Source organism: Cygnus olor, chromosome 19 (genome assembly GCF_009769625.2).
Source record: "Cygnus olor isolate bCygOlo1 chromosome 19, bCygOlo1.pri.v2, whole genome shotgun sequence".
NCBI classification, from domain to species: Eukaryota; Metazoa; Chordata; class Aves; order Anseriformes; family Anatidae; genus Cygnus; species Cygnus olor.
In genome coordinates this window covers 10,062,349-10,089,726 of record NC_049187.1, presented here as the reverse complement: position 1 = coordinate 10,089,726, position 27,378 = coordinate 10,062,349, and the positions used below count along the sequence as shown (strand labels likewise).

The 27,378-nt window shown below is 49.1% G+C and overlaps 2 protein-coding genes and 1 long non-coding RNA gene across 6 annotated transcripts; 2 read left to right on the top strand and 1 right to left on the bottom strand.

Annotated features, from left to right (window-relative positions):
* The first annotated feature begins 33 nt into the window (after nucleotides 1–33).
* On the top strand, nucleotides 34–12,719 carry LOC121057321. Its single transcript, XR_005813752.1, has 4 exons — nucleotides 34–901; nucleotides 5,462–7,458; nucleotides 7,603–7,726; nucleotides 11,503–12,719. It is a non-coding gene; the product is annotated as an uncharacterized LOC121057321 (long non-coding RNA).
* On the bottom strand, nucleotides 1,782–15,904 carry MRRF (mitochondrial ribosome recycling factor). Of its 4 annotated transcripts, XM_040531271.1 has the most exons (7): nucleotides 15,808–15,904; nucleotides 14,685–14,884; nucleotides 14,076–14,231; nucleotides 12,732–12,850; nucleotides 9,860–9,951; nucleotides 4,848–5,007; nucleotides 1,782–3,071 (listed from the first exon to the last, which is right to left on the bottom strand). In XM_040531271.1, exons 2-7 carry the CDS (start codon nucleotides 14,860–14,862, stop codon nucleotides 2,994–2,996), a joined length of 783 nt encoding a protein of 260 aa, XP_040387205.1. In that variant the 5' UTR covers nucleotides 14,863–14,884; nucleotides 15,808–15,904; the 3' UTR covers nucleotides 1,782–2,993. The 4 variants fall into 4 exon arrangements, with proteins under 4 accessions (XP_040387205.1, XP_040387209.1, XP_040387206.1 ...); XM_040531275.1 differs by lacking the exon at nucleotides 14,076–14,231 and having other exon boundaries at nucleotides 15,808–15,839; XM_040531272.1 differs by lacking the exon at nucleotides 15,808–15,904 and having other exon boundaries at nucleotides 14,685–15,553.
* Nucleotides 15,901–27,169, top strand: RBM18 (RNA binding motif protein 18). Its single transcript, XM_040531276.1, is given in 6 exon segments — nucleotides 15,901–16,075; nucleotides 20,459–20,469; nucleotides 20,472–20,584; nucleotides 21,806–21,892; nucleotides 23,723–23,808; nucleotides 25,199–27,169. Coding segments are annotated over 6 exon segments (606 nt in total). The 5' UTR covers nucleotides 15,901–15,926; the 3' UTR covers nucleotides 25,359–27,169.
* The last annotated feature ends 209 nt before the right edge of the window (nucleotides 27,170–27,378 follow it).

Here is a 27,378-nt window from a genome sequence, read left to right as displayed (position 1 = left end):
AAATCCGGGAGGCACACAATCAGAGCCCGGGCTCATCCCTGGCACAAAGCAATCTTGGTGTCTCTGCTCGATGACTCATAAAGAGTGCAATCACATCTATTTTGAAGAGCAATGTTGTTTTTTAACTGTGTCGAGAGCTTCCAGCTTCCTCGGAGTTTTTCCTGCCTTTCGCTTCCACCCCGCTTTCCCTGCGGCCGCAGCTCTCGGCGTGCGGGTGGCGGGAGGCCGACGGCGCTGCTGCAGCTCCACTGAGCCGTGGCTCAGAGGGGAGCAGAGCCCGGAGCCGCCGTCCTCAACCATCGTGCCGGCACCCACGGTGCTGGGGTAGGGCACAGGCATCTGCCCGGTGCCATGTGCGGGGCTTGATGCCCTCAGAGACCCCACGGAGCTCACCAGCAGCTGGGGCAGGGACAGCAGGGACCCAGTGGATGCCCAGAGCTGTGGCAGGCACTTGGAGGGGAGCCCTGGGGTCAGGTCTTGGGGGTCTGGGCACAGCCCCCCTCACGTCCCACCACCCTCCTGTGAACCCCCCAACGGGGTGCTCGCTGCTGCTGCACCCAAACTGTTTGGTGGCCAAAGCAGCTTGCTGAAATCAGTGCTGTTACACCCAAATATTTTCTGGCTGCGGTCTCTGCTCCTCCTGGGTTATTTGGCGCAGCTGGAGCTCCTTCTCCACCCTCCAACAGCATCAGCTGCAGCTTCTTATCAGCGCTGGGCACAATCCAGCCTCTAGCTAACTGAAGGGTTGCTGCTGGCACTGGTGGAGGAAGCCTTTGCCTTTTTATTTCCACCTTGCGTTGCTGTGTGCAGGAGATGCTGGTGTGGTTGGGGCAGCAGCAGAGCAGATGCTCAGCAGGACCAGCCCGGAGCCACTCCTGTGAGCCCGCTGGATGTGGTGACAGTAAGTGTGGTGTCCCTTGTCTCTTCTCCTGGACTAGCAGTGACCCTGCTGCAGGCTGCCTGCGCTGTGGTAGGCGTGTGGTCGGTGCCATGGTGGTCCTGTGCAGCTGGAAGGTGCCTGGGCTGCAGTTGGTGCTTTGTCTGCTTGTGCCGCTGTTTGAAGGACAGGCGAGTGGTGTGGCTCTAGCTGGTGTGTGCTGTTCCCTCAGGGCTGGGGCAAGGGTGGCTGCTGGTGGCGGAGCACTGGAGGCTGTGGGAGGATATGGGGGCTGCCTCCCTCATTTGGTGCCCTACTGTGTGGTGATCAGCTGAAGCTGCGTGGAGAATGGGTCTCTGTCTCTATTTTCCTGCACTAAATCAACCTCTGCACCTGTGTTGCTGTGCCATTGAGGCCTGCATCTCCCCCCTTGCCTCCTAAAGGCCCCGGGTACCCCACACCAGGGACAGGCGGCCCTGTTCCCAGCAGCATGTGGCTGCTGGCACCTGAGGGAGGCCCAGGGCAGCCATTTTGGATGGTGCTCAGGTGCCTGTGCTGCAGCTCTGGTTTTACCCCCCGCTTTTAATTAACATGGAGTGAGGTGCGACAGGAATAGCAGTGAATACCTGGAGAATTCCCCCATGTAATGGCTCCCTGCAGCTTTGCTGCCAACCCATCACCACTGCCTCGAAGGCTGGGAGGAGGCTGGAGGAGCCCCTGTGCCCTGCCTTCCAAGTGCACATCCCAGCCCCAATGGCCCCAGGCAGGTACAGGGGAAACCCTTCAACCCCAGGCTGCTGCTGGGATGTAGAGGCTGCAACAACAGCAAAAAAGCCCAGTTGATAAATGTCAGAAGAAATACAGTAATCAGCTGAAAGCAATTTACTGAGCCATGTAACCGCCCTGGGCTCGCCATTTTCCTTTATTCATTATCATGGTAAGTGCTTTGGCCAAAATACACAAAGCAGAGAATTGTTGACATGTGGGGCCCTAGCAGAGCAAATCCTTCATCCTCCTCCCCTTCCCACTGTGCACAAACTAACTTTTTGGGAGTTGTTTATTTAAGGACTGCAGAGGCTTGGTGCTCTTTGAACCCAAATGCTTTGGGAGTGGGGCTGTGGTGCTGGCCACCACCTTCCCTCCCTCTTGCCATTGCCTGGGGCTGCTTGCTGCTGTTGGAAAGTACCTGCTGGTAACTAAGGGTTATAGTATGTGCTCAGGACCATGTTATGATTCTACCTCCTCTAACCCTTGGAACGTGGTACAAGCAATGCATGTGGGAAGATGTTGGCTTTGTAGATCCTGTGCTGACTTTCGGTTGTCTTACTCCTGGCAAAAACAGCCACGCTCACAGTATTAATTTCAATTCTCTACCTATGAATCCTAGGGAACTGTAAAGCCACGGTTCCCGCTGGCTGGTGGGTAGCAGGTGGTGCTGAGCTGCCATGTACCCTCCAGGAGCAGCCGGTGGCCAGGCCATAGGTAGCTGTGCTGACTCAGCTGCTCCTCTGGGAGGGGTGAACTCACTTTTGCTTTATTTTAAGCAAGAATAAATGACAAGGGTCACAACAGGAGAGTGTCAAGTTCCTCCTGCATGTGGTGCTTGCTTCCACCAGCCCTAGGCTGACTGCTGCTAGAAACAAAAGCAGGCTGGGGTGCAAGGCGATTCCACAGCCCTGCAGAGGGTAGGGCGTGCAGGAAACAGGGCAGCAAGGAGGTGACATGTCTGGTGGTGTGAGCTTCACCCACTCCTGCTGAATCGATGCCTGAAGCAGAGGGCAGTCTTACCTCCTGGGTCTCAGCTTCTGCTGTGGGAATCCTTCTAACAGCCTCCAGTCCTCCTCAGTATTATTTTATTTTTAATCTTACTTCACCCAATTCAGCTGATGCCTGAATGAAGAACAGCAAGGAGAGTTTCCCCCTTCCCTTCAGCACAGTCCAGGTTCAGGAATCCCAGCGGCCAAGGGATCCCAAAACCCAGATCTGCTCTGGAGGTCTGGGAGAGCCGTCCCTGCCCATCACCTGAGTCTGCCTGACTCCAGGCAGGGATGGCCAGTGGGGTATGTGGCAGTCTGTTCTTGCTTGTGGGGGGAGAGTATGTCGATACGGATGACACTTATCCAAGCAGCTCCTTGGTTTTTGCTGCCAGCAGTTTGTCCATCTCTGCTGCAGCGTTGTCTGCCATTTGCTGGATCTGTGGCAACACAGCACAAGCCTGAGTCACGTACTAGGTAATGTCACAGTTTAAAGGAAATGATCAGACCATTTCCTGAAAGAAAGCCTAAAGCCCTCAAAATCCAAATAGTGCTTGGGCAATAGCTGGCTCTTCCTAGAGCTCACAGCTGCCCTGGGTGAGTCTTTGCCAGTGTTACATCCACACAGCGATAACAGGGATCAGTCAAAGGCTCTGAAAAGAAAGCTCACATGGACTGTCTATGCAGCTCCTACTTACTGCCGATAGAGACTTGGATGCTGGCGTACAGCATGGTGAGGGATCTGGGGACTTCCCCATCAGTGCTCTGCTGTTTCAGTTGGACCTGCTCAGCACCCAAAGATGTCTGCACGTGCAAATGCCCTGTATCTAATTTATACTTGCTGCAATCCTTGCTCTCCTTTCCAAGGCTCCTGGCAAAAATATTGGCTGTGCTTCACAAGTTACTTGGCCAAATCCTTATTTACTTCAGGGAAAGGCAGAGTTAGAGACCAGCTGGTGTCAGCACCAGAGCAGAGAGGGCTTATCTCTGCAACCTTCTATTATTAGAACAGACCAGGTCACAGCAGGAGCACAGCCTTAGCACCAAGAATTCACACATCAAGTAACAAGTCTGTTTATTTCTTGTAAAAAAGAAAATTCTTGTAAACTGTACATTTCTTTTCCTTGTATAAGAAATTTCTTGTAAAAAGAAGTAAACAGCTATTGCTAAAGACCTGTTCATTGATCATGGTAACATGGGATGGACAAGACAACAGTTCCAAAATGGGCATGTGTGTATTTGAGTGAGTGAAGGGTGCATGTGCAGAGAAAGGTAGGAGCCTCTGGGGGTTTTGTGTACTACTTTTATAGGACTAATTAAGATGCACTCAATTCCAAGGCATATGAGTATACGACCTTTCCTCATGCTGAAAAATTTGGGTACAAGTGAAAATTAGACTTGAGATGCTACCTCTGTAAATGCAGAAAACCATCTGTGTGCTGTGGGACAACTGCTTCCCAACAGGATTCAGTTACAATAGCATGGCCATTTTTCCTGCTTGCACAAACGCTCTGTATATCAATGTTTATTTTTTGAGCGCACAGAGAACAGTTCTGAAGCATTTGCAACGTATCTAACTTTAGAGTTTTCTGAAGCATTTGCAACGTATCTAACTTTAGCTGTTAATAAACAAACAGCTAAAAAGTAATGGCCTGCCTTCAGAGGCATCAATTCAGCAAAACACTTATGCTTGTGCCTGAGTTTTTGCCCAAGTAATTGACTTTAGTGACATCTGCTCTTAGGGAATTAGGCGTGTGCTTAAGTATTTTCCTGAATCAGAGCCAAAAATCTCCTAACAGAGAACCTTGCTAGCCTTTTCGTTAACAACAAACTGGAGCAATCCTCATTAATGCCAGCTGTTTTCTCATGTCCAGGCACTGCGTAAGTGGTGGTAAAACTTTGGGTAGCTTTGCTCCCAAGATCAGCTGGTTTGTGTATAATCCCTTGGACTACAAAAGCTTTCGGGGAAAATGTTTTTTCCTGTTTCAGCTTATGGTTCATACCATAAATTTGGCTTTGAGATTCAAGCCTGAAATCTCACAAAGAAAAAGCAAATACAACAGTTGTCTACTCCTCCAAAAATTCAACCCAGGGTTACTTCTTTTCCAGCCAGGTTCTCAGTGCTGGAGGTTTGTCAGCAAGCTCTGGCATAAACGCTCACTGTGTTCACACTACTAAGCTGTGAAACGTGATATGCTAGAAGGAAAAAAAATTACCTGCTTTTCTAGCAGCCAGATGGTATCTTCAGACACTTTGCTCTTGAACTTCTTTACCTGGTTCATGCTTTTGCTTCGCACCTTTCTCAAGGCGTCTTTGGATTTGTTGGTGGACTGTTTGGCAAGCTTGGCCAGGCTCTCCCTGTGCTCTCTGGTGACCCTATCAACGAAGAAGGAAAGAAAAGTGTAATGTGTAGCACAGCCAGATTTATCTCCTGCAATTGGCAGACTGGACTCTGGGTAAAGACAGCGGCCATCTCTGCTGTGGTACCTCTCGGACAGCTCCACAGCCTCCTATGGGGCTGAGGCAGGCCTGCCATGTGGCGCTGTGCAGGTGTTACGATGGTGCTGGCTCTGTGCGAGGCCTCGCATCGCAATGGCGCTGCCCAGGGCGTGCTTTTATCCTGTTTGGTCACCCTGAGCCAGCTCAGCTACCTCTGCACATCTGCCATGGCAACACATCTCGGCACAGAGAGTCTCGAGCCTAGAACAGAAAGTTCCCAGCACAGCTCTAAGCTGAGGGACTTGGACCGAATCTCACTTGTTTTATGGTGGTTGCTGCAGTGCCTGAAAGTCATGCTGAAATGTTTAATTTCTTTTTTCTGCTGCCAAAGCATCTGTGGGGAAGAGGGAAAATCCAGCTCCAGACCTGAGACAGAGCTGAGAAGTGTAATTTCCCTGCAAAGCTGAGAGGAAACCTCCATCCATTCCTGAAACTCAGAGTGGTCTCCCTGCAATGGAAGAGGCTGAATCATGTATCTGGAACCTATAGAGCTTGTATTTCACTTGACCTTATTCCAGCTCATCATGACAAGGCATCTCCACTGAGACCACATGTAACACCCTGTCTGACAAGGAGGTGACAGCAGAAATGGCTCTGTGAGGGCGTACAGCTGCAGGTGACGTGGCACAGATCTCCAGCTCTCCCCTGACACGGCGCCACTCACTCTGTGCTGCCACAAGAAAACTTTCAACTTTCCATCCCAAACTGAAAACCAAAGATGATGAGGGAGCCTGAACACAACGTGGGATTGGCTGATGTGTCACCTTAGCTGCAGTAATGTTCCAGCACCTACAGCTGATCACTGTCAGCATCAACTGTTAGTGCTTAACAATAATATTGTAATTATTTTCATGGCTATTGCGGTTTCCACATCACCTTGAGAATAAACGTAGTGCTCTCACTGAGACTTGCTAGGCAGAGAGCTCCCGTCTGCTCGTGGAAGATATTGCAAAATAAACATTTCACGTGAATATTTAGAAATTGGCTGCAACAGCCTGGGTCACCAAAACACTGAGGCCAAGACTCTTCCTGCAAAGAAGTCAGGAAACGTGGGGCGAGGGCTCCCGCAGCAGCGCCAGCTCTGCCCCCTCGCGGGTATTGCTTACGGGGAGGTTGTCAGCGTGCATCGGCCTGCGCCTCTCAGAGCTTGCTGCAGCCCTGCGCGTCGCGCTGGCTTTGGCACCGTCCTGCAGCAGATGTTTGCTGGGGCTCCGACTGCTGCTGCTCAGCACCGCCGGCTGTTTTTACTTTGAGGTACAGGAGGGAATACGCTTTCCCGAACTGATCAGCGACTGCAGGGATTTGGTATCCCTGGAAAGGCTGACAGACGTTGAGCTGAGACCCAGCTGCGGCACTGTTGTGCCCCCTCACGCCCAAGGGACACCCTGGGGACAGCGGTGTGGCCCCGCTGCTGAGGGGGGCAACCAGCGTGCAGACGGCGAGGGGCTTCTGGGCAGCACAGGCTGGGGCTGGGACTCGAAGGCCTAATTAGAAGCGAGCGGGGTTACTCGTGGTTTCCTACGCATCCCAACGCCGATGCCTTTAGGGCTTCTCTTGTTCAAAATCCCAAGCCAGAGGTCCTGCGGCACATGCAAAGCCAGCTCATAAACAGAGGTCTGGGTGAGGTCAGGTTCTCACAGCTTTCTGAGGGGGCAGGGAGGGAAAAAAATAAAATAAAATCCATGGCTGCTAAACCGGGAGGAGGGAGCTGGAAACCTCTGCTCCCTGCTGGGCGGTGGGGTGAGCTGGTCCATGAGGACTGCCTCAGCCGGGGGAGGCCGAGTTTGCCCTTTGCTATTCACCTCCCTGCTCGCTTCGGCTTGTGCGTGTGCGAATTGTGCTGAGGGTATCACTCGCCTGCTTGGGGCTGCCGAGCGTCTAAGGAAATGTTTTTGTTTATGCAGGGCTGCCAGATTTCCTATGCTTCTTGGCACAGGGTCACAGCTTTCGTGCCTCCTTGTCTGTCTTTATTAACACCAATTTCTTTTTATCACTGCGCAGTGCTGTGGAGTTTCTCAGGGGTTTTACGTTCCAACCAGACCATATGTAAATTCTCAGCAATGCTACCACCGATGCCAGAAACGGACGCTTCTTCAGTCAGATGCTGTTTCTGGTTAAGGAATCCATCAACATGAGCCAGGCCCATGGTTTTTAAGGACAGTTGTTTATTCCTGTACCCAGATCTGGGACTCTTAAGCTGTCTAGTAACTGTTGCAGCTGCTTCCTCTTTAATCCCCCAAAAGCATGAAGCAAACCTGGGGAAGGGGTGCCAGAAGAGGGGTGCAAGGACAAGGTTCCCATCCAGGGGCAGCTGTAGCATCTTGTCAGGTAAAGTAGCAGGGTTCAAACCCTGTGGGGTTTCCAGGGACAATCCTGCCCTGCCAGGATCATGACAGAGCCTGGTGACTGCACACCAGCGTGTTCAGAAACGCACCCTACACCACGGGTAACATCTCTTCTGTTTTGCTTCAGTCAGCAACCAGTGGTTTAAGCACTGCAGCACTTGGATGCTCCTTTCCCAGCATATGGCATGAGCACACCCACAGTGAAAACAATGCAGGCCACATCTCATCTCCAACACAAGGCGTTTATGCGGGTAAGAATAATTTCTGTATCTTAAATGCTAGGAATTTCCTGTGAATGAGAGGGATCAGTTCAAGGAAAGTAGGCTTAACTAGATACTCTGCATGCATAATTGCAGATAAACATAGGGTGCAAAATATATTATTCAACAAAAGCATGAAAGAGACCTATTATGACGAGCGATCTGGAGCAACGCAGCTCAAACAGCTTTGTTTTCTTCAAATGAAATTTCTCAAGTCCTTTCTCCCCATAGTAGGTATCTTTGCATATTTCTTAAAGGGCAAAGGAAAATAAAAGCTCACAATGAGTCATTAAACTTTCAAATGAGTCATCTGGCTTTCAGTAAAGCATGTGTAAAAATATTACTAATTTACAAACAATATCCAGTGTAACACAATGGGTCCAAAAAAGATGAATCTAAAAATGAGGCAATACCATAAAAGACACAAGGTCAGGTCAAATTCGGCCACGAGATCGACCAATACAAATGTTCCCATGGCTGTGTTTTTTTTTCTTTTTTAAACCCTCAGAGAATAATTTTTATACAAATAAATATTGCCTATGCAGTGCTAGCAACACAAACAGGCTAATACCTTAGGGAGTAGAGGGGATCCTAGCAGGAAGCAGAAATAAACACCAACAAAACGGTGTATTTTTAAAACTAGCATATGTTTAAACTGCAATGCAAAAACTTACCTAATAGAATAAATACTGAAAAGTAAATTTCATTTTTAAATGCTCAGTTGAAACAATCTCAAGCCCTGATGTGTAGCTGCACATATGAGGCAAAATATAACGCATAGGTGTCCACCCAATAAGTCTGATTAAAAAGTGTTTTAGTAACAGGCAAAGATTGCTCATGTTTGATTTACTTTTAATGTCTCCCCTCATGAAAGTATCACTTTTTGCAGAAACACTGTCTCTTCATTGTTTTGCCTGTTTTGCACACCTGCTCTAATTTTGGTGATTTCACTGCCTCCATATGTTGTATGTTCTTTGCAAATATTTTTAGAGAGTTGAGAAAATTAAATATTTTGGGAAAAATAGAAAAAATCAATTCAGAGATATAATATTAAAGAGTAGTCTCTGGCAGAACCTGCTTATTTTTCTTCCATTTGCATTAGAAGGCTTTAAAGATTGAAACCGTCTGCTTGTCTTCTTGGTAAGTGGATGAAACTCTGACAGATTCAGTTGTGTCAATAGAGTGGGTCAGAAAATGGAACTAGAGGAGCCCACGAGGGCAGACCTGCAAGGCAAGTTTTCCAAGCTGAAAATCAATTTAACTTAGGACTCCCTGGGCTGCCGATTGTCCAGGAAGAAAGGGACCAAGCACAGCAACCCTTATGCACCAGAGGAACAAGGGAGCATGTTAGACAGATCTTTCTTGAGGAGAGAAAACCTGGTTTTGATCCACGACACCACAAAAGAAAGTGACAGAACGTACATATTTGTTTGAAAAACAATATTTTTTTAAAGATCGAGATTTGTAGTTTTGGAGTTTCCTCCCCTGCAATTCATATTCAAGGATGACCCAAGTGCCCATTAACAATCAAACCACTGTGCAGCAACCCGGGAGCCTCAGCAATTATGAAGATAATGGTGCCCTCCTCCTCTGCCTCCTCTCCTGAGGAATGGGGGAAGGGCAGAGAGCACAGGGGAAAAAGAAAATCAGCAAATAGAATGATAATGTCATTCCCTTTCACCGACAGCAACAGAAAGCTGCAATTAGACTTCTCTTGAATTTTATCTAGCATTTTGATCAGAGAATTTCTAAAGTAGATCTAAGGCACGAGAAATACTCAGTTCATCTTTACTTAGCAGTCACCTGCTCCTAAAACGCAGCGCACACGTGCAGGGTTTGTGCGAGCAGCTGGGCGTGCAGCCATCCCTTTGTGGGAGCTGTTCACGGCACCCCAGGACCACGTAACCCCGGGATGGCAGATCACACAGCGGGGGCTTTGTGCCTCTGCGTCTGACCGGGGCGTTTTGAGGGCTCCGTCACTGCAGGGTCTGAACACCCACAGGTGCAAGGGCCACCCTGGTTCCAGGAATTGCACGTGGGTGAGCTTGCCCTCTGAAGGGCCCTCGCTGCAGCCCTCCGCGTTACCTTACGCGAGGGTGAACTTGGGCAGCCGTGGGCACTTACTTCGGAATTGGCACCCGAATTAGCGTCCCATCCACTTCCGGGTTCAGGTTCATTCCGCTCTCCCTTATAGCCTTCATAGCTGCAGCTGTGCTCTGTAAAACAGATCAAAAGGTAAAGAGAATTAGGAAATAATCATTCCCATATGCCAGAACTCTGTCAATAGTTGGCAATCCATCTCCACAGAACATGGAAACATTTACTTCTGTTACCAGTAAGATCAGGAAGTTACATTGGTGCGGAGAGCTTTGATCAAACTGAATGGGAAACTATGGCTGCGCTCGGTATCGGGGTAGGAAGGGCACAAAGGGGGAGAGGGGAAGGGAAGCAACAACAAAAGAAAACTGTTTTGCTTCTTTGAAACTATTTGAATGGTTTGAGGCAATGCAGAGTGAAACCGCAACAAATTCCCTAGGCATAGCCTGACTGTGGCAAAGGAGATGAAAGATTCTGAGCATTTAAAAATTCCAGTAGAGTGTTTTCCACTAGAAATCACACAGTGCCAATTTAAAAAAGTTAACTAACTTAACCACTTCAGCACTACAACCTAACCACATTACATCAGTAGCAGTTGGCTGAGAACGGAGCCTGTGCCCAGCTCTATGTTTATTTTACAGCTTATTACTTAGGATTAAGTTTTCAAAACTCCATCACTGCTGACTGACGCTGCTCTGCTTAAAAGGTGAGGTGTGCAGGTTTGCTTGGGAACTATAAAGTGATTAAAATGCTTCCTTCCCCATTTTAGAGCGCTGGTGAACTTTCACACAGCATCAAACGTTATGGTTAAATCACAGTTTTGCTGGGAACTCCCACAGTGCTCTGCCAGTTTTTCGTTCTTTGACATTGACAATAACAAGACCGAACTAGTCTATTCCTTTGGCACTAGTGTGGCATTTCCTACAAGGAGCATTGCTATTTCTGATATTCTTTCCCATTGTTAACTTTAGCTCCAGGCTGCTACAGTAGACCACGTTTATGAAGTTCAGTTTCTATCAACCGAGGCACAAAGTAAAGCTCTGCATATTCATTTAGCTCTGCAATGCATGATGTCACTGAATGAAATTAATGCTGGGCCAGTGTTCTGTAAAACACAATGGCCATACTCTAAAACACAAATAGTGCAGAGAAAACATAAAGATTTCAGCATGTTAGGACTGTAACGTATTCTATGCACAGCGCATGCTCTGTAGGAAGAGAAAGCTCACTAGAAGTTGTATTGTTTAACATACATTCTAGAGGAGATAGGATGGGGACAATATTTTCACTATTTCTATCGCAGCACATAAAATAGCCGTAGTTAAAAGACGTGGTCTTGTTTGTTTTTGTAACTCTTGGGCAAATGAGATTTGGCCCTGTAAGTCCTCTTCTATAATTATTTTCTTTTCCAGACTCTTCAGGGATTTTTATTTGCTTTTCAGTGCTATAAAGTATTGCCTATATTCTATAAATAATGACATCACATGAAAGTGAGTGTAACGTTATTAAGCAGTTCAGCCTATTCATGGAACAGTTGTGGTATAAAATATTGCATTGAGAGAAATAGTTACAGCTCTAGTTCAAATGAAAAATGGTCCTTTGGCTTGGAAAGCAAATGTAGGCAATGGTATACGCAACGATATTGATATCTTGATCTCCTGCCTGGACAGAGGCTGCATCATGGCACGGCTCCTCCGGCCCTCTCAGCTCCAGCACTCTGAGGGACCTCGCTGCACTCACTGATGAGGGGCCTTCAGTCTTCGAAGTCATTATATGTGCTGGATACACTTTAAGAAACACTTAGGCATCAAGTGCCTTATGCTGACCTCCTCTGAGACTTTGCTGACTTAATTAATTGGGGAAAGCCTTTGCAAAATAAATAGAGATAAGCTTTGGCAAGCCTCCAGACCCGGAGCGGGATGAATAGCTAACCTTGCGGTCGCTGCTGCTCGCATCTGCAGGTCGATCTGCAGGAGCCCGCTGTGTGGGACCACTAATGCCTGATCCTGAGGTGTGATTCGTACTTGCTGCCTAATTTGGAGGCAAGCCTAAGCCTCCTGCAGAAGGCTAAGGGAAACTAACCCTAATTTAGGGGTTCTGATCTGAAGGTGCTGTTGATGGAGGAGCTCACTAACTACAGCAGGGCCTGTGTTAGGCCTTGTTCCTGTTAGCCCAGGCCCAGCTCAGAGGCAACATCAGCAGCTGCTTTCCATGAGCTTCCAGGGGGTGCCCTCAGCCTCTGTGCTCAGTAAAGCAAGCTTTACAGGAGTTCGATGGTGCCCCCAGCACAAGTACAGACTATTCCAACTGCACTTATGGTTCGGCGCATGGCCATGTCTCCTCAAGGCGCTGCGCTGATATAAAACGTCAGGGCAGATCCAGCACCACTCCCACATGTGGAGATCAGGTCAACCAAAGGAGGACATGTGCACTCAACTACTGGGTGCAGAAAAAGCAGGGGAAGCAGGGACCTGGCAGGGCACAGTGTGTGCAGGTGTCCTGCCAGCACTGCAGCGCCCTAACTTACAGATGCAGCTGACAGCAACCTAACCCCCAAAGCAAACTGACCGGTCAGTGGCGTGCTCTGGGTATGAGCCTGAGGGCCCTCACGGCCTGATGTGCAGCACACCACTCCTGTCTGAACCCAGTGCCGCCACACGTGGGAGGTGCTCTGCTCCAGACGGTGCTGGAGAGTCACTCGCCCCGCACAGCATGCAGTCAGCAGCAAAATACGGCTTCTGTTTTGTGTCAGACAAGAAGCGATACTCAGTGCAGTCAGAGCTCTCCGACCCTGTCCGATTTGATTGATTTTGTCCAATTGTTTCTTTGCTCGGTATCAACCTGTTTGTTCTGTCAGTGATTACCTCCCTTTGCCATGCCTTCAGTAACGTGTCCTTACCTCTGGAAAATTGGTCATGTTCACTATGATGAGCTGAGGTGACTTCAGTGAGATTTGCCCAAGCTGGTTCAGCGGAAACTTCCCATCTTTCGTCACGACAATTATGTGATCGAGGGCCCCTCAAAAGAAGCAAACACACGGGAATTTCAGTACGATACAGCACTTCAGGATGATGCTGTTGTAAAACATGAACAGAGTGTCCCAGTTTCCTTATGTTGTGCAAAATATAGAAGTTACAAAAGAAATTATACATTTTTTCAGACTTCAGGTGCTGTTTATATTTATGCATCGCCTGCGATATTTGCAAGTTAATTATTTTAACATTGCTGTAGAGCACAAAAACGTGAAAGCAAAACTCACTTGTTTTTGTTAGTAGAATAGGAAAACTAAACAGATTGCGAAGAATAAAAGGAAATAAATATTTTTTGATTCTTCAAATTTAAACATTAAAATGTTATTACAAAGATCTAGAAAATGATTGTCTTTAACTTAGCAACGTTCCCTTAAACCCCTCATTTTTTCCAAGTCCCAAGAGGAGGTGCTATACACTGCCTAATTTAAAGTATTCAGTTTCTCCCTGAGCTACTCTTAATCTGCTCTCTTGTTTCTGCTGCAAAATGTTAACAGGCCAAAAGGCACATGGGACAAGAGGTACTTTATCAGTGCAATTAAAAAAATACCTACGGTTAAAATAAATAGTTAAGAGACTGAGCTACACTTTCCAACTCCATTAAAAACTGAAGTGCCCCTGCCAGAGCAGGGGTGGTGAATGATTCAAATTTGGTCATTGTTTAATGTTAAATTTTATCCCTGAAACTTGATACTACTTACAAATACATATGTTCAGAGTGTTAGTAACTGTAGCTTAGTCAAATATATTCACGTTTCTTCCTGAAACACAAAATTCAGTAAGTGAATAAGGCTTGTAAAGGTCAGTAACCACAAAGATGCATAGCAAAAAAAAAAGTTTGTATATGCCAGACACCAGCCTGATGGCAATTTCCAAAAGGCTAATTTAATGGCAATTGGATTTTTCCTGCCCTACTGCACCATTAGCTGACAACCTGCTTCTCATCACATCTGCAAACAGTTCAGTTAGACACTTTTGACATCTCCCACTTAGAAAAGCTATTTCCAGGAAGCTATTAACAAAAATAGATTCTTCCTGGTCAAGCTCAGGGTGAAGAGAGCCTTTAGTTGGGGATGTCAAGGTTGTAGTAATCGGGTGCCCAGTGAATAACTCAATAAAAAGAAAATCAATTTTGAAAAAAACAGACTTCTCTGTTACTAGGATGGGTATCCTTCCTTACAGGCAACAGAGCATCGTACAAGAAATTTACCAACCTGGCGAGGTTCTAACGCTGACATTTCTGTTGAAATCTTCTTTCAGAGCTTCTACCACTGCCTGCATGTCTTCATTGGTTTCCTCCAAATTGATAATATCTTCAACTAAGGCAGCATTGATATTCACTTTGGCTTGGGTCTGCCCTTTACCTTTAGCTGCAGATTACACAAAAAATAATTTCTGTTTCTGAGAACACTTGGTGGTTGTATTAGAAAGTAGAAAGAAGACGTTACGACCACTGTTAGATTCAGAGTTGAGTCCAAGATAAACTGATATTCTTAAATGGGTAAATAGCCCAGCACTTGAGCACAGTGCCGAGATATTTTTGAATGCCGCTGTGTGCACGAACTCTAACTCCACAGCCTGGATGGTGTCGATGGCTACTAGCTGCTGCAGTGACAGCTCCGTGCAGCACTCCTCCCTGAGGAAGGACTAAAGACTCCTGTACCCTGCAGTGCACTCGGGAAAACTAGCTCCTCCAGGGCAGTGTTCTGCCTAAGTTGGAGTGATCCTGGTACAGGAGAGAAAAGGAGTAAGAAGTTCTGCTTTCAGCAGTATCTGGCAACACCTCCAGGGGTTGCAGACCCGGCCAGAATGGCTGCCTGTACCTTTTTTGGTGGCCAGCTGCTGGGTCAGCATCACCTGGCGGACACACTGCCTGTAGCCCTCCAGCAGCGGGGCCGGGCAGCCTGCAGCAGCCTGTGGCAGCCTCCTAATCATGACCAACGGGGAACAATACAGCAGGGAGTGCAGGTGCCGAAAGCATCTCAGTGCCATGGCCATCATTTACAGCTCGCCTTCAGCTCACCTGGAAAGAGGAAAGAGGGTGAGGTGCTCAGCTCACTGAGCAGAAACGGCTTCAAGCCTTGGCTGTGCGTGTCAGGGCACGGTGACAGCTCGGCAGTGACAGCTGAGTGGTGACAGCTGAGTGGTGACATCTGAGCGCCGCAGGCTGCTCCCGGTGCCCCTGCAGCTGCATGGCTCAGGCCCAGGGACACGGCGCTGTCCCGGCCACCTAAAGGGCACAGCTCGGGGAGCCACAGCTGGGGGACGGCGTGCTTGTGGAAACTTTGGCTTCCATCCTACCAGCTCTGAGGCTGAAAGGCATTATTATTTTAAAGCATTTATTTCAGACCGTTTACTGCGGGGAGCTCTGAGGTGTGATCGCAGCACAAGGGCAGGCTGGGGCTCGGAGGTCCGAGCTGCGAAAGCGCGGAAGGGGAAGCAGGTGGAAGCCCGGGTGGGCTGGGCTGGGCTGGGCTGGGCTGGGCAGGGCAGGGCAGGACTGGGCTGAGCTGAGCAGGGCCGTGCGGAGCTGAGCAGGGCGTGCAGTGCGGTGCTGAGCCTGGCCGGGCCGGGCCGTGCAGGGCCGTGCAATGCAGAGCAGAGCAGTGCCGAGCCGCGCCCCGCCGCCCGGGACGCGCCACCCGCAGCGGACGAACCCCGCCCGCTGCCCCGCGTCCCCCAAGCCCCGCCCCCGACCACGCCCCTACCCGTGACCACGCCCACCCCCGTAGCCCCTCCCCCCCCGCGACCTCGCCCCTGCTGCCCACGCCCCACGCGGCCCCGCCCCCTCGCGTAGCCCCGCCCCTTCTTCTGGCCCCGCCCCTCCCGGCCCGTTCCCCTCGCCCCTCCCCTCCTCGCCCCCCCCCCCCCCCTTCCCGTTAGGGCCGTGCCGGGAGCCCCGGGCGGGGGCTGGGGGGCTCCGGCCGCCGCCGCCTCCCCGCTCACCGTCGCCGGGCCCCGCGCGCTGCGCTGACGTCACGGCCCCGCGCCGCCTGCGTCACCGCCGGGCGCCGAGGGCGGGGCGAGGCCTGCGCGGGGCCGGGGCGGCGGGGGGGGGGGGGGTGATGGTGGGGGCCGGTCCCGGTCCGCCCCGTGCCGCCATGGAGCCGGGCCGCCAGGCGCTGCCGCTGGAGAACGCGTCCATCCTGTGCGAGGGCGCCCTGCAGGACGGGCACCGCCTCTGGATCGGAAACCTCGACCCCAAGATCACCGAGTGAGTGCCGCGGGCGGCGCCGCTGCCACCCCCGCACCCCCCGGTGACACCTCCGGTGCTACCCCCAGCCCCCCTCGAGCCCCCCCGGTGTCCCCGTTCCCCCTCCTGGCCACCGCCCTCCCCCCCCGGCGCCGCCCCCGTTACCCCCCCCGGCGCCGCCCCCGTTATCCCCCCGGCGCCGCCCCCGTTACCCCCCGTTCCCCGGTACCCCCCCCCGGTACCCCCCATTCCCCGGTAAGCCCCTCCCGCTACCCCCCTGTAGCGGCCGAGCCCCTCCCGGCCGCCCGTGAGGGCCTGGGGGCTGCGCTGAGCCACGGTCCCGGGGGGCACCGGGAGGTCCGGGGGTGGGAGCGGGGCCCTCCCCGTCCTCCCGCCGAGCACCGGAGCCGAGGCCGCGGTTGCCGCCCGGTGTTCGGGCGTTGTGCCGGGGCTCGGCTCGGTCCCGCCGGAACCCCGCGGACCGGTGCGTCCCTGCCCGGCCGCTGGCCGTCCCGCTGCCGCCCGCGCAGGCCGAGCCCCGTCCCCGGGGGGCAGCCTCCGAGCTGAGGGGACGCGGCGGGTGCCGTGGCGGAGCAGGGGGTGTACGCGGCTTAAGCCCCTCAGCGCCTGCCCGGCCGCCGGCCGTGCTCTTCCAGACTCTTTCGGCCTACGTCGCTCCTCTGGGCGAGGCCAGGCACCTTCACAGCTTCACAGGCAAAACGTCCCGCTTACGGAGCGAGTGGGACGAGTCGCGTGGGTCTCAGCCCGCTGCTCGCACCTCCGGCAGCACCGTGGCTGCAGGGCGGCGTTCCCCGTGTCCTGAAATCCGGAGCGCTCCCGCGCTGCTCGCCGCTTGTTGCCTGCCGCGGGGTTTACAGTTCTGGCTCCAGACCCGCATCTTTTGCTTTTGCTTTAAAAGCGGCTATGCCCTTCTGAAAATGGCATCGTAATCTCCGTTTCCTTGTGGAGTAAAGAGAGGAAGTTCCTTTTAACACGTTGTCAGCACGGAGAAGAAAGAATGTTTGTGTCAGTTCTGCAAATGCTTATAAATCGCCCTGACCCTTGCTTTCTTGTTCTGAGGCTTTACACCCCTGCCTGTGCTTGCTCACCTGAATTATCCCCGTTGAGCCAACTAATCGCGTGGCTGAAAACACGCACCTGAACGCTAAATAGATCTTTCTTCGTTTGCTGCTTTTATCTGATTTTAGAGGGTTGCCCTGCAATTTCTATGTTAGATTCCCTTAAGATGGAGTAAAGTTGATGGGGTTGTTAGTAGGGCTAATAATTGGTTGTGGCTTCCTCGAGCAGAAATGAGTTCAGAAAGTCTTGAATTAATCCAAGACTTCCGCTTAGCGAGCAACCTATAGCTGCAATCATGCACTGGGGAGTTAATAGGTAACGTACACATTTGAGCACAAGCTGTGGTAGTAGGAATTTATAAACGTAGGGCTGCCTGCAAATTACAGCCTGCAAGCTGATGGCTTTCGGGAGGTTTTTGCACGTACCGAGCAACTGTGACTCCAACGGGAGGCTCGGAGGGGGTCGAGCACTGATGCCCCATACGTGGTGGGGTTTGGGGCGCCTTCTGGTGGGCTTCCGTACTGGTAACGGTTATTGGGGGGCTTCTTCTAGGTGGTCAGGTTCTGGGTTTGGTGTCACTGAGCAAGGAAGCCGTAGGGTTCCCTCATCATTGTGGTAAGTGTTGTCTGGTGCAGGGTTTGTCCCCCGCTGGGGCAGGAGGTGCTTTGTGCCACAGCCCTGTGTTCACAGCACTGCCTGGTGGTCCTAGCCTGTGGAAACAGCCCTTGTGTTACGCGTCCCGTGTCGCAAATGGAGTGGAAACTGCCTCCTCTGCCAGTTCTTGTCTGCAAAGCCTTCAGAGACTCATATTTTGTGTGTCCAAATGCTGCATTTTCCAGTGCTGCAGCTACACATATGCTGTCTGGTCTCCAGTAGCCTTTGAATGACCATTAATTGCCTGCAGGTATGAAGTCGTGTGTGTCCAACTTCCTCAGCTGCTCTGCCGCTGTGTCTGGGGTCCCATCTTGATGAGTCCTCACCTCGAAAACAATGTGTGCATGAGTTGTTGTTGCAGACTCCTCCTGGCTCCCCAGTGGGGCAGAATTCCTCGCAATAATAGGTTTAGCATGTGGCCCGGGTACCTTCGCGGCATCCTTGGGACGGCATTGTTCAGAGGAAGCCTTGTCGGTGTTTGAATAGCACTCGGGGTGCCAGGAGGAAGGCTGGAGGAAAAGGAAACGGGGGAGCTGCTGGTTTGTCTCGCGTTCACATCAGATGAGAGGAAGTTGGAAACTGGGGCTGGCCGTGGTGCTCCGCGGGGCCGCATCTGGTGCGAGCAGCTCTGAGGCTCTGGGTAGCCTGGGTCGCTGCCATAATAATGCTTCTAACGCGGTCACGCTTTTTTTTTTTTTTTTTTTTTAACACTTGGGTTTTCCACGACAGGTCTCCCTTGAATACTGAAGTCGTTCTTCGCTGGAGATGAGTCAAAACTGCTGTTAATGCCTCGCTGTGTTAACACCGGCTTGTAGTCACAGCCTGAAACTTTTGGTTGCACACAACTTGAGGTTCTGAGCAGTTCCTTGTAGTGTAGATTGACTCCAGTGGTAAAAATTGTGTGTCTGGTTTGAAATCCGTGTTTGTATCATCTAAGATTTAAAGCTTGTAAATTAAATGGACTATGTAGGTCGTTCCAGGCTCTTCTAATAAAACGTATTTTAAAGGAATGACTTCTGCTTTGCTGCCAAGAAAGCAGAAGTAAATGCTGTTATTTGAGTGCAGAGGTGCACGGGGGACAGCCACCACCACAAGGTAGCTGCAGGGGTTTCCCTCTTGCTGAACAGAATGCAGAGAGGAGCCTCGCTGCCTGTCCCATGGCTGTCATTGCAAAAAGGCGAACAGCATCCCGCTAGTAAAGACTTCATTTCCATACTGCTGGAAATTGTAAGTGCTTTTTGTAGGAATATGTTCACAGAAACAAGCCTGGGGCATTTACATGTTTTGGAGGCTCTGACAATTCAAGACGTGGGATTTATGTCACATCTCCAAAGCTGGTGCTTTTTACTGGCACATCTGTGCCTGCTGGTTGGTAGCTTGAGGTGCAGTGGTGATGCGTGGTTTCTTGCGTAACCGGCTCCCTTCTCTTCCTGCTCTTGTTTTTTCTGTCTCTCCTGCCTGCTAAGCAGAGGCTGAGTGTTCACGAGCCTCTTGGAGACCCCAGCACTTCAGTGCTTCATCTGTATTCTGAAGGACGTAGGAAGCTTCCCCTAATCAATTACAATGTGTTTATTCCCCTGGAAGATAACCTGGCCCTCCTGCACTGCGGGCCTGAACACTTTCTGTACCTTCACCTCTTTGAAAGTGCACATCCTGAACGTCCGCCGTGCCCGTGCTGGGAGATGACTCACGTTCCTGGAACTTTCTTGCTTGGCTCCTGAAGCATACAAAGGGCCACAGCCCGTTTCAAACATCCTATCGGGCTTTATTAGGAAAATATTGTCTGTCCTTCCCGTTTGGACTATCCTAAAATACGTGATGCGCTTGGGTGTTCTGGGGCAACTGCTGATCTCTGTGTCTGGACACGCAGTGTTCTGGCCAGTGCCTGCCATGTGCACCAGGAGTTGTCCCGAGGGACTTGGGAGCTGCGACTGTTCTCTCGTCAGGGAAGCTGGAAATTGGGCTGGGGTTACACGCCTGCTAATGCTACACAGCTAATTGGCAGGAGAAGCTGAGTCCTAAGATGCCCTTTGTAAGCCCTTGGACAATTCTTGGTCTCCAGGATTCGGGGTCAGCCAGTGACTGCCCTAACAGGTGCAGTTGCCTTGTGGGCCGCCAGCGGTGCTCGGCTTGGATCGAGGGAACCAAAAAAAGCTGTAAGGAACTTCCAGGTTTAGATGTGGCCTCTGCAACAAACAAGCTCCCGATTTTAGGGCTGCTCGTTGCACTAGATGCTAAGACAGACAAATGTACTCAGGCTTTTCCAGATGTGTTAAAATACCAACATGCGGGGAGAGGGAGCTCCAGGCTGGAGGGGGGCAGCTTACGGTTGGAAGTAGATGTGGTTTTTAGGCGAGAGGCAAAGGCCCCTCCCAGCCCTCTGGGGAGCCGTTTTAATTGCCCAAAAGGCAGCTATTAATAGGTCTCCTCGGCAGGCACTGCGGGAGGAAGGCCGCGTGCCAGGGGTTTGGAGCTGCCACCGAGCGCAGGGCAGCCCAGAGCCGTGGGTCCGAGGTGCTGCAGCACGCAGCGCCCACCCCCGGCGGGGTGGCTGGGCACTGCTGTGCCACACCACTGACAGCTGGTGGGCCGAGTGTGAATCGTGTGCCTGTGTGTGTCCTTGCTTTCCAAGTACTGCTAGGTGCATTAAATGTCTCCTTTCCCCTTCAGGTACCACCTCCTCAACTCCTTCAGAAGTTTGGCAAAGTGAAGCAGTTCGATTTTCTCTTTCACAAGTCCGGTGCTCTGGAGGGGCAGCCGAGGGGTTACTGCTTTGTGAACTTTGAGACCAAACAGGTATGTTGCTTTTATGTGGAATTTTGTTTTAAATGACTGGCTTCTTTCCCCATCTCTTTTATGTCAATAAAAAGCTAAACCAGGAAGGATAAATTAAATACCTTTTCTACACAGACCTGTAGTCTCCAACAGCCTCACTCTGTGACTGCTCCTGGAAGCAGTGATTTCCTTTCTTCTGTGCCATCTATTCCAGAGCTCTGCTTTCTCGTGCTGGTTGCAGAGGGCCGGTTCTTTGGTTCCTTTCTATAGCGAGCTGGTGGGGGTGTACAGTGGTGGAGCTGTGATCCATGCAGAGCCTTGGATCAGCCTGCCAGACCACTTGGAACCCAGAACTGCTCAGAAGTCCTCCAGGCTTCATGAACATGCAAACACCTTGTGTGATGCTGCCCGGATACACAACATGCTACATCTGCAGCGTCCTGGAGGGAACTACCTCTGGATGCCCGTTTGGGATTTTACTCTTGCAGTCTAAAATTCAAGTCAGGCTAGCTATAACACCAGAGCTATAGTTATTTGTCAAAATTCTGCTAAATTGTTAAAAAAGTTAGGAAAAAACAGCGTTTTTGGAGATTGCTAGTGATTGTATACCCTCATCTTTTTGCTGTGAAATCCTCCCTGAGGATATCAGAAGAGCCGTGATGCGGTGCCAGAGCTCTAGAAGCTCGGCTGGAATGATTATTCATAGCAAGGTGGAACTGCATTGCAAAGCGCGTTTTTAACTGCCGTGAATCAAGTTTTATGGGAGTGTCCCAGAAGTGAGATTCACTAAACCTAGATCAGGGCCAAGTGGCTAACATCCCCAGTGTGCGCTAGCAAGATCTGGGATAAGCATAGGTAGGTGTTTATGAGACATGTAATCACTGTAATGAATCATAGCATTTTCGAGAGAAACCCCTGTAGCACAAACCTCCTTCAGCACGCTGTTCCAATAGCTTCTGCAGCTGAGCTTTTCAAAACTTGTGTTCGTCTTCCCCATTTCCTCCCCCCAACAACTGAAGGAGTCTGCCCTGCTGGTTTATAAAAGTCTGGTTACTGAGATGGGTGTGGGAGGCTTCCAGATATTCCTGGATTGGGGATACAAGGGGATAAACTTTCTTTGCTGTCAGTTAGCTTTACTTACAGAAGACTGATTTACAAAGAGAAAAGGGTCTTTACATCTGCGACAGTTTTGACTGAAGACTCGGTTTGTTTATTGAACGTCTTCCTGTGCGTCCTGTGCAGGAAGCAGAAAAGGCGATCCAGTGCCTCAATGGGAAGCTGGCCCTTTCCAAGAAACTGGTGGTGCGGTGGGCACACGCACAAGTCAAGGTAAGCCTCTTGCTGTAAATGAAAACTGCATTTATTTTGCAAAGGCAGAAATCTTTAATATTAAGGAACAATTCTTATCAAGGCCACCTTATCCTGGCAAGATAATTTCAGTCTGTTCTGGGAAATAATTCTCATGGAAATGGCATGAACGATCTGCCACTCCTCTCTTCCACCTAAGCTGTGCTGGATCAGCTGTGAATGAGAATAGGCCGTTTAACCTGATGTTCTTTGTAAAGGAGCTTCTAATCAGAGCTCTGTGAACAGGTTACTCTGTAATGTCTGCATTTCAACTTTTCCCAAAGGTAGTGAATGATTGGCTGAAAGTCTGTATCCTTCCCTTTGTGGTTTTGCTCCCTTTTTGGGTAGGAGATGCATGGAAATTCCCAATTACTAGGCACCCTGTTACTTTGTTCCACTTGTGAAAGCACTATGTGGCAGCAGCTCTAATTACTTCTGACTTCTAAAGCAAGGTAGTTCGCTTCTAAACTAAATATCATTTTATTGCTTGCTCTATTGCATAAAACATTAAGTTTTTAGTATTAACTTAAGCAGTACCTTCTGGAACATCCTGGTTTTAATGTCACTGAAGTCTTTTCTTGTTTCTCTTGCAGTTATTTGCTAACTGGTATTTGGTAAAGCAACATAGTTTGAATAACTTTCTTTGCAGAAAGATTGTTGGGGGGAGGCAGGGGAACCTGCTTATTGCTATTTACCTGTGGGTAGTTTGCTTTTAACATGTGTTGATTGTCTTATAGACAACTTCCTAGCCTTTCTCTTATTGAGTATACCAATGCATTTGTTTAGAGTCTTGGGAAGGGAAAAGGAAGAAAAAAAATGAAAAACAAGGGCAGGTGTCTTTGTTAAAGGAGACCGTGTTGTTTTAATTACTGGCTTTGAGGGCTCCAGGCTCTTGTCAGCACATCCAAACGTGTGCAGATCCAGTCTCCATTTTCTTGGGCACTATAGGCACTGGAACCACAGGCACCTCTGGGTGCCTGACGAGCGTTCGGGCCACAAAGGAGCTTCAGCCTGAGGAGCGGGCGGCCGCTCAGCTGGGACTTGAGCGGGTAGCTCAGTGCTTGGCCGGCCAGGGTATGGCGAAGAGCATACATAAACAAGCAGTTCAGTTTGCATGGCATTTTCTAATCTGTGACTGGAAAGATTTAACAACACAAAACCTTAGCTTATTGCAACAAGTGTTTATTTTAGGCAATAGCAGCACTGTGCTAAGTAGTTTAAGATGAGCAGCCAAGGCTTACCAGACACTGTCAATTTGAGCAGCTCTGCTGAAAAACAAACCTGAATTTGTGCCAAGCGAAACAAGGAAGCGGAGCACTGTGAATAGTTCAGGAGGCCCGTTGCCCACAGAGAAGACAGACTCACAAGCTGCTTTGTACGGAAAGGAGGTGGTTCCCAACTGATCTGGAATGCGTTTTTCTTCCAGCACTGCACAATTCAGAGGAGTTGGGTGCTTGGGTTATCTTTGCACTCAGACAATGCCTCTATAAAGGGTGTAGTGATGCGGTGCAGTAGTTGCCTTAAAATTTAACATCTTTACTTTGTCTTATGTGGTTGGGAACAGGAAGTAATAAAACAGGATGAGGTGTAAGGATCCATAGTACAATGTACATAAGTGTGCAGTATGTATGCATCATGTTGGTACTAAACAAACATCATGGTTAGGGCTTGTTGTAGTGTTTGGCCATCAAAATCACTCAGTGAAAGATTCACAAAACCCAAGGTGATATTAATCCAAATTTAAAGCGCATCCATAAGCAAATGTTTTGTTTGTAATTCCAGTTGACTTGAATATTGGTTTTCTGCTTGCAGAGATATGATCATAATAAAAATGAGAAGATTCTTCCAATCAGCCTGGAGCCATCTTCCAGCACGGAGCCACCCCAGTCTAACCTAAGGTAGGAGATGGAGTGAGTGAGAGGTGACCAAATTGTGGGAGTGGTAGGGAATTAGGTTTGTCTTAGATTTCAGTAAGATCTAGAGTTGCCATTACCTTTGTACTAAAAATCTAACATGGCAGTAAAGCCGTTTGTAGACGGGCAGCATGCTACAAAGTGTCCCAGATGAGTTACTTAAGACTTGATGTTCATTTTCTAATGTATTAAACTGCTCGGACACTTATGGGAGAAGTGGTAGAGAGAGGAATTGGAAATGTGCAATACTTTAGCTCATTTGGCCAGAACGTGCTTTGTACTTCACATGAATTTCAGTGAGAGGTTTTGTACTCTACTAATTTCATTAAGCAAAATGCTTATGAACAGAATTTCCTTTATAATGGTGAAAGATTTTTTTAAAAAAGATTTTAAAGATTTAAAAAAATCTTTCTCCATTAAATTACAATTAAAAAAAAAAAATGCTGCCAGCATTAGGGTTAGTAGGTCTTGCCTGTGGGATGCGGTTAAATTCTCCAACCCCAGGGCTGCTTTGGTTTACGGTTTGGTTAAAGGTGTGTGTGATTTCCAACCCCACCCCCCAGTGTTCTGTCGGCGGAACCTTATAAGGAACCAAGACTTGGGATAATTAATTTGCCTACAGATAAAATGAGATTGAAATTCAGAAGTACCGTGCTAGGAAAGTAATAAGCAGAGAGATGGAGTCATGCAGATTGCTAGCTACGTCAGTGACACAAAGGAACTGTTCAGTGAGGACGGATGCCGCAAGGAGCTGCCGTGGAGAAGGGAACATTCCTCAGTCCGTACCCAGCGGAGGATAGTGGATAACAAAAGTCCTAGGAATTTTGGGTGTAACCTAGGATAGCTTCTCCCTTTGGGATAAACTCTGGTAATGTTGAAATAATGTTTCTTCCTGACCCAATTAGAGTCTGGGGTTTTCCCATCCCGAGTGGTCGTGTAGCTGGGAGGAAGTCTGGCTTTCATTTCTCTGCTGCTTCCAGCAGCCTTGTCTGAGCTGCACTCTGCTGCACATGCTCAGACCTCCTCAGATGACTTCATTGTGCGTGAACTAGGAAGCCCTGTTCTCATCTAGCTCAGAATCCTTAAGAAAGTGCTGAGTAGGTGCAAGGACTGCTGTTTCGTGGTGCTGTGTTGTGTCATGGAGGGCCTTTCCTAAGCAAATCCCTGCTGAGAATTCAAGTGAAATAGCGTGGGCATTAGGCAGTAGATTCCTGTTTCCTGATCTCACACTTGCGGAGGCAGTGATGGGGTCTGCCCAGCTGCTCCTGGTGCAACTAGGTATTCAACTGTCAACAAAATTTTTGGATTGCTGTAGTGTGATTCCATGCTAAGATCAAGCTCAATTTCTCTTTTTTTTTCCCCCCTCTCTTTTCAGTGTCAGCGCGAAAATAAAGGCCATTGAAGCAAAGCTGAAAATGATGGCAGAAAATCCAGATGCCGAATATCCAGCAGCACCTGTTTATTCTTACTTCAAACCACCAGATAAGAAAAGGACTACTCCTTATTCCAGAGCTGCCTGGAAATCTAGGAGATGATGCTTATGAATGGATGATGGTAGCAAGAAACACTGCTTTGTATATCTGGAATCCTCCAATGCTTTTGTACTCTTCTAGAGCGAGAAGGATACTGCCACCTGAGCACAACACCACTGTACATGGCACAGGGCTTTGTAACACCTTAGGTGGTTTGCTGAATACTCCTTACTGCCAGTGCAGCTTCACAGCTGAATGCTGTTCAGAAAAGTAGGTTGCATTCAAAGCCTCTGATGAACATCCAGACAACCTCTTGTTAGCCCGCATTCATTAGCAAGATTAGAAACAGTAACCAGTGTATGGAGTAAAGCACATCCAAAATACTCCATTAACTGATTATTTTTAAAGTCTTTTTTTTTTAACAAAAAGTATTCCAATTTGTGTTTTAAATGGAGGGGAAGCACTTGGTTTCGATTAGCATTCTGTAGTTACCATGGAAAACTTTTTCATCTTAATAAAACTCATTTTAAATAGACTTTGCAACACTTTAGTAACTGTGCATGCAATAGTTTATATGCACCAAAGCAAATTTACTTTGCATTTGACTTGCTAACTTTAAGATAAGTCATGACACAGCACGGGTATTTGCAGTGCCATTTGGGCTGTAGGTTTGTGCCTCTGTGTTGGAATTGGGGTATTTACACACCACTGAGGTTTGTTCTGTGCCATAAGCTTCAGAGTGCAGCAGTGGCATATCTGATGTTTGCGTTCAGTAATCCCCTGTAGTGGTAGCTCTTCATAAACCAGATGTGACAGCGTGAGAATAACGTTGCAGCCTCAGAGACATCTGTCAAGCACATGACCTCAGCGCTTGCCCACCAACCAGTCCAACTCCTGTACTTTTCACTGGCTGGTAAGGGAGGTTGATTGTCTCTCGGTGTAACTAAAGTGACCCAAGTGTTTGTGACAAAATTGCTTCTGCTGCCTGCTGAGGCTTACCTGTGCAAGGTGTTTAATGTAGAGGTCTAACGGGTGGCGTTTTACTGAAATCATTTGATCTGCAGCTCATGCTTTTCCCTAAATGTTCTCTGCAAAATTGAAAGATCTGAAGAAGGACCACTCTGGCAGCGTTTTCTCCTCTGTGCACATGGTACTGTGACTGCGTGTGCAAGAGGGATATAGGAGAACTTGTGTTTTCAGGTGTGGGAGATATTGTTCTGATTTTGTTGATGTTCACTTTCTCAAGTCCTTTTAGTGGTGAGTCTTTACCTTGTCTGTCACTCTTGAGTTGCTTCCCCAAGCTGGCAAACAGTGGTCTCAAACAAGAGGAAGAAAGTGATTTTTAAACAGCCACCATTTCTGTGCACAGGTGTTGCTCACTTGTATAGCAAAGTAAGGTTTGTATTCCCAAAGCGGTGCACCTGCCTTCAAGTGCTGAGCACGCTTCCTGCTTCCGAACTTAGCATCTAGAATGAAGCTGTGCATGTGTATGATGGATAGATTAAAAGCCTGAATTGTTAAAAAGTAGGTCTTGTACTGTTAAATATTTGCTTTCTAATTTTCTTTGGGTACCTGAGTAAAGAGAAAGTAGTGTCATTTGGAGTTTGTACCCCTGTGAATGTCAATAACACCCATTTACATTCCTCTGTGAACAGCCTGTGTTTGTTCTTACGTGGTCTAACACTTGTACTCCTCACGATGTGCATCAGCATTATTCAAACAACAGTTTTTCTTTTTAATAAGAATTTAGAGAGTATCTGAATTCAAGTCAGGCATGTGGTTGCGTTCTCTTCAGAAACATGCTTTGATATTTATTTGTATTTAAATTGAACTTGTTGAAATTCTTACCGCTCTAAATAAACGTCCAAAACGCCTGTCTTCTCCTAGGGCCGTGAGGGTGGTAAGCAGGATGTGAGGGTGGTAAATGCTTGGCATCAGCCGCAGCCCGCTGCTACGAGTCCGCGTACAATAGCAGCAGTCATTTTTTCCCACTGCCCCCTCGGTAACAGAAGTGCCTTGTGTGTCTGTCGGCCAGACCCAGACCTGGGGGAGCTTTACTGCAGGTCCCTGTCTGTCGGCTGCC

Excerpts from the sequence above, each read along its gene's own strand:
- MRRF (XM_040531271.1), bottom strand. The coding sequence starts at position 14,862 with ATGATGGCCATGGCACTGAGATGCTTTCGGCACCTGCACTCCCTGCTG. Across the intron at positions 14,232-14,684 it reads GCAGCTGGCCACCAAAAAAG|CTAAAGGTAAAGGGCAGACC; the intron begins GTACAGGCAGCC and ends TGTAATCTGCAG. Across the intron at positions 12,851-14,075 it reads CAGCGTTAGAACCTCGCCAG|GGGCCCTCGATCACATAATT; the intron begins GTTGGTAAATTT and ends GCTTCTTTTGAG.